Source organism: Chiloscyllium plagiosum, chromosome 19 (assembly GCF_004010195.1).
Source record: "Chiloscyllium plagiosum isolate BGI_BamShark_2017 chromosome 19, ASM401019v2, whole genome shotgun sequence".
In the NCBI taxonomy this organism is placed as follows: domain Eukaryota; kingdom Metazoa; phylum Chordata; class Chondrichthyes; order Orectolobiformes; family Hemiscylliidae; genus Chiloscyllium; species Chiloscyllium plagiosum.
In genome coordinates this window covers 18,564,389-18,574,787 of record NC_057728.1, presented here as the reverse complement: position 1 = coordinate 18,574,787, position 10,399 = coordinate 18,564,389, and the positions used below count along the sequence as shown (strand labels likewise).

At 37.0% G+C, this 10,399-nt stretch overlaps 1 protein-coding gene and 1 long non-coding RNA gene across 4 annotated transcripts in view; one reads left to right on the top strand and one right to left on the bottom strand.

Annotated features, from left to right (window-relative positions):
• Nucleotides 1-234: 234 nt before the first annotated feature.
• LOC122559560 lies at nucleotides 235-3,624 on the bottom strand. Its single transcript, XR_006314461.1, has 3 exons — nucleotides 3,080-3,624; nucleotides 2,710-2,784; nucleotides 235-993 (listed from the first exon to the last, which is right to left on the bottom strand). It is a non-coding gene; the product is annotated as an uncharacterized LOC122559560 (long non-coding RNA).
• Nucleotides 3,625-4,533: 909 nt separating this feature from the next.
• LOC122559558 (PHD finger protein 21A-like) overlaps nucleotides 4,534-10,399 on the top strand; it is a 58,028-nt gene continuing 52,162 nt past the window's right edge. Inside the window, exons 1-4 of one of the 3 annotated variants that reach the window (XM_043709224.1) lie at nucleotides 4,534-5,109; nucleotides 5,231-5,417; nucleotides 5,834-5,866; nucleotides 6,094-6,159. In XM_043709224.1, coding sequence (XP_043565159.1) covers nucleotides 5,364-5,417; nucleotides 5,834-5,866; nucleotides 6,094-6,159 — 153 coding nt within the window. In that variant the 5' untranslated portion in view covers nucleotides 4,534-5,109; nucleotides 5,231-5,363. Of the gene's footprint in view, nucleotides 5,418-5,833; nucleotides 5,867-6,093; nucleotides 6,160-10,399 lie in introns of all 3 variants that reach the window. The other 2 variants (XM_043709226.1, XM_043709225.1) reach the window with 2 other exon arrangements.

Here is a 10,399-nt window from a genome sequence, read left to right as displayed (position 1 = left end):
TCTCTTACATACACATAAAAGATTCCAAGGCACACCTTGAAGAGTAGAGGAATTTTCCCCAGTGGCCTGGCTAACATTTATCCACAACCCACGTCATTAAAATGTAGATTATCTGCTCACTATTTTACATGGAAACTTGTTGAGCATAAACTGGTTGCTGCATTTTCAGCAGTAACTACACTCCATTTACTGTCAAGGACTTTTGGATATCCTGAGCTGGTGAAAGACACATTTTAAGTGCATTTTCTTTCTTTCTGTCTAATTAACCAACACTGGAATCATTAATTGAGAGAAAGAATAGACTAAAAAACCATTATTTCTGCAAATTAATTTTTACATTGTACACAGTTGTTAAAGTTTAGAAATACTGAATATGGAATGGACATGAGAACTTCTTTGGTTTTACTAGTGCTTGTAAAACAAACATTACAAAATGTATGCGATAGTTCAGTATCCCAAGCCTAGCATCATTGATAGAATTGGCATAATAATGCCAAAAATACTATACAATAACTTGAACATCTAAACAATAAAAAGCATATCAGGGGTTTACATTATTCCATTATTTGAATTTTCATTTAACTTAAAATTATGTCAAAAATGCTTTTATATTCACTGCTTCATCAGAAGTTGGAATTCAAAAAATTAAATTTGAGGCATTACTTCAATTCTGTATGCGATCTTGTGTCAGATGCTGAGAAAGGCTTTTTTTAAACCCACATGAATATACATATTATTGTTGAGTGGAAATAGAGAATACTTGAAGAATATTACTATGCAGAAGTGTAATATGTTTACCACAGAGGTGGTTTGGATTTAATTAAGGTAGAGAGCATTTCGTAGAAATTAAAGTATTTTCTTCACATAAATTCACTTCCAACCCTCCCATTATTCAAAAATTACATTCATCGAGGAATATCGAGCTTTAGATTCTTGTTTACAGTTGATGCCAAGTTAGGAGGAACATTACGTTGTGCAGTCTGAACTCGGAAGCTACAAGGATAGATGAAATAAACAGGTAAAACTGGCAGAAAGATCAATATGCGGAAACTTGATCCAATAAAGACAAGCAGAAAAATGTTAATATCAATGAGACTAAGAACTACGGAATAGCAAGGGAATTCAGAAATCCAAATACACTGTTATTAAAAAAAAATCATATTAAGAATATTGGTCTTTATCTCAAGGTGGCTAGAGTATAAAGGGATGAAAATGATGATTACTTATGCAGCATCTTGCTCATAAGAAAGGAACAAAAAAGGCAGTGAGAGAAGGAAAGTAGTAAATGTACAAACAAAAAGCACCACATAAAGGCAAACTTTTCCCATCAGTTACGGGTCACTGCTCAAAAGTACTCTGCACTTTAGATAATGAAATTCAACATGTATGCTAAAAATAAGATTTTTAACATTTACAATTGTGCATATATGAATTGAATGAACATTTGTAAAGTTTTCAATTGCATTTTTAGAGCTGTTTTATGTCATTTTCACTCAGGTTAAATTTTATCTCAATAAATTTAGTATGTTATAGATAATAAAATATTTAATATTTGTTCCCAACAAGTGGATTTTAGCACCATAGCACACTAAAAAATGTGAAAATTGGACAAGCAAAAGTATAGCAGAGACTCATTTTTCAGCCAAGAGTACAAAAAGAAGTTAAACTAGTTCAGTCTCAGCTGGTATACTGGGTACAGTCATAGTTGCTATGCTCTGGAAAGATGTGAGGCCATTGGGGAGAGTGCAAAAAGGTTATGAGAATGGTTTAGGAGCTGTGGAACTTGAATTTCACAGATTTTATAAGTTAGGACTATTTTCCTTTGAGATCAGGAGGTTGAAGGAGAGTTGATAAAAATATTCAAAAAGCATGAAGGTTTTGAACAGATAGTGAAAATCTATTCAAACTGACAGAAGGATGGAGAAAGAGGCACCAAAGATTTAAGGTAATTGACAAAAAATGTCTTGGAGGCACAAGGAAAAATGTTTTCATCGAATGACTGAATAATATCTGGAATACATTCCTTGACAGTGTGACGAGGGTTTCAAATCAATTTAAGCAGGAATTGGATTATTATCAGAAAAGGAAGAGCATGCAGGATCACAGAGAAATGGCCAGGAAGCACTGGGTGAATTTTCTCAAAGAACTGTCAGAGACAGAATGGGCTGAATGGCTTCAGTCTGAGCTACCACAATTGTGTGAAATTCCAATTTATACTCCCAATGAAAACACTCCAAAAAACAAAATCACCTGGACATTCCCACCCCCCTCAGTCAGATCACATAACTGCAGAGGTGAAATGTAAACTAAATATTAATATTTTAAGAAACCAAAACTTAAGTCCTTAAAAGAGTTTTTTTAAGTATCCATAGAAAAATTTTGGGTTAGAAATTGTATGTTGTGTTCAAAGCTGGATAATTCTCCATTAAATTCTTATACAGTATGCATCCTTACCACAATGCTATTTTAACGGGGGAGGGGAAGAAAATGGCCTTTACTCTTCAATTTGGCTTTGATAGTTCTTAGTCTACGTACATGCAATAGCGTTTATTTACGCAGACTCAATAAAAAGGCTGCAATATTGACTTTGCTGTATAAATGTGTTGAAAGTCGATGAAGTTCAAAGGTAACAGCAAAATGGGCGTTTAGGAAAGAGCTCTAGAGTTCTACTATCTAACATGGAATAAAAAGTAATATAACTGAACGTACTGTGGATCCAAGCTTAGGAGGGGGATGGGGCTGAAATCACATTAATTTTCATATGTCATGAATAATTCCGTAAACCTTTAAAAGGAAACAGAATGTTTAAACATTTCAACAAAAGGATCTGCGGCATGTTATTTGCAAGGTAATCATAACGTCATTTAACAGATTTCAAATAGATGCTAAATTCCGAATGTTCCTCTCCACGCCCTCCTTCCACATTATTATGCCCTCCATTTAGAGGTCCAGTAGCGACCAAAAATTGCTAAACAAAATTTATGCCAACAGTAACCTCATCAACTCTGGGCGTTTCATCAGGAGAACCGATTTTCTCGGCTATTTTCAAAGACCTATCTTTACTTGTATAACACCTTACGCTGTTCCACTGACTTGAGCTGTTGCACCTTGGACTGTAGTTAGACTGCTTTAGCACTCAGCACTCTTGGGGGGCGGGGGTGGGGTGGTGTAAAATCAAACTGCAGGATGTTGGAGAGCAAGATTCGTTGTTTAAAAAGTCACACCTCCCCATCCCACCCTCCAGCAACCGGAGATGTTGAGACAGGGGATACATTTTTGAGGAAATGCAAGTTTCTTTTAGGCCAGTGTACGTGGGCTAATTTCCTCCCAGAATCAGAGCCGCTAGGACTCAGACTACGATTCCTCATCTGTTCCTTTCAACTCTCGACTTTACTCCACGTCAAGCCCCGCCCACGCCTTGCGCTGATTGGTGCGATGACGTCACGCAGCATTCCATTTCAGAACGTTCCCTGGATGCGGCGCAACTTGCGATTGGCTGAGCGCCGTGCCCTTGCACAGCCCTCGCTCACACTCTGTCATTCTAATTTTTTTGTTCTTTAACTGCAACCATCCTGTTTTGGTTAAACTGCAACTAACGAATCAAACTTGACCGCCGACCAAGGGAATAAAAGAAAAAGAGACCTCTTAAAACTATAGAAAGCATCGCCGACCGAAGCCGAATCTCAGTTTGCAGCCCTAATGTTGGGAACACTGCAACTTGTTCTTTATTTCTATATTCAGAGAGGAATAGGGTGCGTAACAATGTAATTAAAAAGGCAGGAGCATGCGTAGGCTGGCAATGCTATCAGCCAAAAGGAGCAGATTCCCCGCCTACAAGAAACTGCTGGCGCTTTCTGATTGAACAGACAATCCGTCCATCAAAATATAGGCTGAGATTAAAATCTGAAGTGTTAATTAAGTTGTTTTTATGCAAATTCGCGTGCTCTGCTCTATAAATTTAGACTTGCGAAAGAAATTACTGGAAACAAATCTTGGAAGAAACACGTTTAATTTGTCACCTTTTTTTTCCTCCCTAAAATACACAAAACTCATTTTCCATCAGCTCCAGTACACAAAAATTCACCACCATTATACCTGAAAATCTATTGCCCCATAAGGTTGCTTTTACCATATCAAGAATGAAAAGTACATCTGATAAACAACCTGTCCTCAATCTCCTTTTACCCCCTCCAAACTTTGGAACTGAATACAACTTTAAAACATTGAAATTGAGAGTAAATTTCTACTACAAAATATTTATTGCACTTGGATTAGGAAGTATACTTTGGAACAAGCTATATACAGAACATAGAACAGTCAAGGATAAAAATCGAAAAAACTGCGAATGGTGTAAATCAGAAACAAAATCATAAATTGTTGAATTTGGGTTCTGAGGAAGGATCACTCGACCCGAAACCTTAACTCTGATTTCTCTCCACAGATGCTGCCAGAACTGCTGAGCTTTTCCAGCAATTTCTGTTCTTGCTATAGAGCAGTACAGCGCAGGAACAGGCCCTTCGGCCCACCTTGTCTACGCCGACCACAGTACCATTCTAAACGGATTCCATCTGCCTGATATCCTTCCATGAATAAAAATAAACTATAAATGTCAATTTTTTTTCTGTTTTATAACAATGAACTTAAAACGCGAAGTTTCCAAACGTATCAAACAACTACATATTGTATAAGACGACGCATATTTTGATTCAAATAGAAAGCCAAACACGACATGTAACTGCGAAAGTTAGTTATTAAATATGTGCAGCTGTATCACTTTGTCTAGGGGGCTGGTGATGGAGCTGTGTTGGGAGGACGCCTGCGCACTAGGCTGCTCCGGCAGGGTTCCATTGCTCCATCCGGGTCCTCTGCATTAGCATTGGCAGCCGAGGCACAACTTTTCCTCGAGGCAAAGTGAAATCCCGGCGCGCTCGCACCCGCGGAATATAGTCCCTAGATTCAGCCGCTCGAACCGTTAACGGAAAAGTAGCGGCCGGAGCCCGGCGGCCCCGCGGCTCGAAGGCGTCGGTGTGGCGGCAACGCTGAGGCCCCGAGCCGGCCGACCCCTTGCCCGACTTGTTTTCGGGAGAGTTTTGTGAAAAATGGCGTAAAGTGAGTGATGAGTCCTGTGTCCGTACTAGCAAAGAGAGGCAAGAACTTGCTTTGCAGACTGTGTCTACTTGTTCTTTCGATTGTTTATGCCGGGTTATTTATTTATTTATTTATTTCAAAGCTGTTTAAGTTTCTTCGATTCTCGCAGACGCGCTTGTAAAAAGCATCCACGCCAGCAATCGCACGCGCACAAACAACTAACTTCAAATCGTTTGGATTCAAAGTGTGTGAAAAAGTGCTTTTGAAGTCCAGCCATGGAGATGCAAAGCCTTCAAGAGGCGCTGAAAGTAGAAATCCAGTGTCATCAGGTAAAAAAGAACCCATTTCCTCTTTATGGTCTAAAGAGAGAATGAAAGAGGGAGAGCGAATCAAACCTATAATAAGCTGGGCATCTCTTAGCGACGTTTGGGATTTAAGGATCAATTAAGAGTAATAACCTGCTGGTGAGGTTGTTTGCATCCAAGGTCTTTAACTTTGAGACTAGTTTTTACTGGTGTTCGAGTTGAGCAACAAGGATTTGGAGTATTATTGCGGTTGGCTTGTGTATGTGTGTGTGTGTGTGGTGAGGAGATTAGTACGAGACTTGAATATTTATGAGATGCTCCAAACTGACTCAGTGTTTGCGTGCCTCTTTGTTCCTCCCAGTCATGATAACTTATATTGCTCTTTGACCTTTTATATTAAATTCATATCAATATCCTATTCCTGTTTTTGTTGTTTTTAGAAACTAGTTGCACAGATGAAGCAAGATCCACAGGTAAAATAGCTGATTCTTTAAGTCTTTTCTTTATCCAGTGTGTTCGTGAAGACAGACGATCAGAAACTTTATCAGCACAGATCTCATTTGGTAGTCAGCATAGCTGTAGAGTGTGCATGCTAAACAGTAATTGTTAACACTTTACTGAATTGAAATCGACAAATATTTATTTTCCGCCCATGTCACATTGCAGATGTAATTTTAAAAATACGTTTTTTTTTTAACAGAACGGAGAACTTAAGAAACAGCTCCACGAAAGACAAACCCGAATAACATCCCTTAGCGAGAAACAAGTAAGAAATTAGTTTAGTTTCTGGTCAGGTATCGATGTGTCTAATAGCGATTTAGCGTTTGCGATGACTTTCACTAAAAGTAACTGTGGGGGAAGGGAGGAAGGAGGGGGAGTTGTTAACAATGAATGTGCAACCTTCTAAAGGTTGCATAATGTGTGGCGAAGGCTAATATGCATCTAGATGAATTACTAAAGTTAAAATTTTGGTTTATATGTTGAGATGAGTTTGCTTCCAAATGAAGCGAAGTTGTGCGTGCGTTTAAGTTGACAAATTCTGAGGCGTCCATTTTGGATAGGTCGACATATTTTCCAAGTATGAAAAGAGAAGGGGAAAATCTGGCAACTAATTTGTACGTTAAGTTTATAATACCGATTTATATCCTCAAGATCCCCACCCAGTTCCTGCCGGAATGCTTAACTAGTTTTTTTGTGGTTTATTTGAGTTATAATGCTCTTACTTATCGTCTCCTTGTCCTGATTTGACGTATGAACGGTTGATTCGGGCTTAGGACCACTTTCCTTTTTCTTCTGTTGTGTGAATTTAGTGAGCGGGGTATTGATCGGGACGCGATTTGTTTTGGGGAATATATGAAAATATCGAAGTGCGTGAATATTGCTGCTGAGAACTCCGAAGGCCGACTTTGCATACTTGGAGCAGTTGATGGAGCTTGGCTTCTAGCGGAGAGCTCTGATTATTACAATGGAAAAAAAATTCAGCACCACGAACAGATGCCATTGAACGCACAGCTTGCTTTTGGCTCTGTCCAGCACTCAGCCCCTCAGCAATTTGGTGTATTTTTGCAAAACGATCACATTTTTGACCACCTCTTAATTTCCAATAAAGATTATCATAATTCTCATGAAGCATTTTAAGAGGTTTAAAATCCAAACGCACAGTATATTGAGTTTTTCTTAACTCCATTGATCTTGTTTCTGTTGGAATGCAGCTTGCAGCACCAAGTTAGCACTGCATCTTAATTTTGTTAGAGATCGAAATGGTAAATTCTTCAAGGATAATCAGTGATCTTGGTCATTGTTTTCGAAGCTAATGATGGAAAGTGTCACTTTGTTTCTGGGATGAAGTAATTGTGTATATGTTGTTATTTATTTATTTTGCTAGTACATTCAATTTAGTAGTGGAAGCTTCCATTTTGTAAGGGGTGTTGTGTTTTTTTTCTAACATGGAGAAAACTATGGAATGAAGAAATCACATTTGAAATGTGGAGGGGGATGGGGCCTCATTCATGCTTAACATTACCATTTTGATCGCATTGATATTTTGTGAGCGGGAGGGGCAGGAGGTAAGGGAGCACATAAACTGCTGCTTATAATCATTGTACGTTTAACAAATCAGTTTTTGATTTATCAAAAAACTGTTTCTTGCCTACTTCCCCCACCCCCATCATGGAAGAAAGTATTTTTGTCTTTTGATCACTCAGCATTTTTGTATTGTAGTTACAATTTTTTTAAAAAAGTGTACCAAAATCTCTTAAGTTACTCCTGCTTTATAATCACTTTATCAGACTTTATTTAGGTGGCAATAGCATGGATGTTTTTCGCCAACTACTAGTAGGAAGAACCCAAAGACAACTATTTTAAAGTGCTTTATACAGTAATGTTTCATATCATACTGAACTGTAAAGTTCAAGTGAACTAAACTTTCTTATAAAAATGGATGTAAATTTCTCAAGAGTGCTTATCTGAACTGGAATATGATTTTATGCAGGCCAATAACTTCCCAGTACATTGTCCAAATGGACATTTGTTCACAAGTTAAATGAAACAAGTATTAATGGGCAGTTTGATCACAAGAAAAGGGTTTCAGTTCAGTACTTTGTTTCTGTAGTATTTGACAATTGGGATGGACGTTCCCTCCACCATTGAGATCACTTACTGAGCTCAAATAGGTGACTGAACTCAACTGAAGCTGGAAATTTCTTACACAATTGACACTGAGTCAGAGAGTATTATTTACTCATTGAGTTATCAGGGAATCTAGGATCCTGATTCCCAAGTAACAACAAACAATTGAAACACCTTGTATTGATATCTTTGGTTTGGTCACATCTTAGAAACAACTTTTTTTGGAATTTGCACCATGCTCGGGTAAAGTCAGCCTGTAATGAAATGGCAGAACAAACATTTGTGCAGAATTTTAACAAAATATTGCGCATTTGAGATTCTGGATGTTGCAATAAAATTTGATCTCTTGATGTCAATTAATTTGTTAATTGTTTCTTGCATCTTTGAAGTGCTGAGGAAAGGTTCACCTTTTATTTAGAATGTTGTAGATCTGTTGAGAACTACTTGATCACTTCATTCTCCATTACTTACTTTGTTTTATTGTAATTTATATTTGAAATCAACTGCAACTTTTAGTATTAATCATTTTCTGAAAAAATAGTCTTTGGAAAAATGATTTATTTCCTTCCGCTCTAATAAATGGGGAGGTTAAGAGTTTTTGTTCTGATTTAACTGTGAATGTTCTATTTCATTTCTTTAATTGCTGGGTTAACAACAGCATACTGAATTAAGTATTGTGATAATATCAAAGTATTTCACTTAAAAGGTAACTTTGTGCAAATTAGTTCCAATTAAAGGTACTTTGCAAAAGGTTAATTTGCATTATATTGCTTACAAAAATCAATCTGATAATCTAGATCATTCTCTTTTCACATTTGTTCTTCAAAATAAGCTGCTAAATTTCAGTTTTGTTGAAAGATAAAGATTTCATACTCACTGGGAATGCTTACACATGAAACAGCCTAAAACCATGAAAATCAGTGATGTGTAAAATTGAACAAAATTTAAATTAAGGGACCACAAAACAAAGAGATTTGAAATGGTCAAAAATGAGTCCATGAATAACTGGTCAAATTGTTACAGTTAGGACTGGACACTACCTCTGATAACGTATAAACAACAAAAAGTATTTTTGGTGCAAAGTCAAACTAATAAGTAATTATACAGTAGGGAAGAAGTCTCTTTACAAAACCAGTATGCATTTTAATACAAATAGATTATGATGAAGCTGATTTGATAGTACTTTGCTGCCTTGCCAGTGAATCAGTGATAATGCAGTCTCTCTTTCTGTGATTTGTTACTTGGGCAACTGATGGGTTTGAAATTATTCACTACGTGCTTTCAGTGACCGAATGCTGATAGCAAATCCTTTGCCTGTATGAGGTTGTTTAATATAATTTAATGTAATGAAGCACAGTAATAATGCTTCTTAGTGTCACTTGACTGTTGTTTGAGCAGAGCATTATCCTTCACATAACATGATATAATATACAAAGAGCCCATTTGCTGGTTCAGTACATTATGTGCCACGAACAATTGTGTGTTTGTGTGTGTAGCAGCAATGTTGACTTGTGTTGTACTAATGTTTGGAAAACATATTTAAGAGCATATTATTTCTCCTTTTTAAATATTACATTTCAAATTTAAGTGAAGTACTGACAGTGTTTACCAATAACTAGCAGGCTGTGATAAGCTTTTCTTTTGCATATGGCATTTACTTTTTCTGTTTCTCCCCCCACCCCACCCCCACTCAAACTGGCTAAAATAGGGCTGTTCTGTTTCTATTCTGTATGACACTTTCTAATTTCTTACTTATTTTTAAAATAGTTTTTTAATACGCAGTACATCTCTTAATATTTATCCTATTTTTTTTGAAAAGCATGTAAATATTGATTTAGATTGACTTGGAATTCATTACCAAACTGCCAAAATGGATGTAACTTTAATGCTTTGTCCTTTTGGATATCTTATTAGGTGAATTGATTATATGACAGGAATAAAATAGTTCATCTAGCTCAAATATTTTGTTATACCTTGAAAACAAGATCAAAAGTACATGGCAAGTACTCTTTTTTTAGTTTTTACTCTTCTTTCACTGTGTAAAAACTTTTAAACAGACATGTTTCACAAGTGTCTGAATACCTTGCCCACTTCGTTGACCATTATTTGTATGGAGAAAGTGAGGTCTGCAGATGCTGGAGATCAAAGTTGAAACTTTATTGCTGGAACAGCACATCACTGTGTAAAAACTTTTAAACAGACATGTTTCACAAGTGTCTGAATACCTTGCCCACCCTGTGCCCGAAACGTCGAATCTCCTGTTCCCTGGATGCTGCCTGACCTGCTGTGCTGTTCCAGCAATAAAGTTTCAACATTATTTGTATGGCTCTTGCTTGGATGTTATCCAATATTGGAGATTTTATTGGTAGATAGAATCA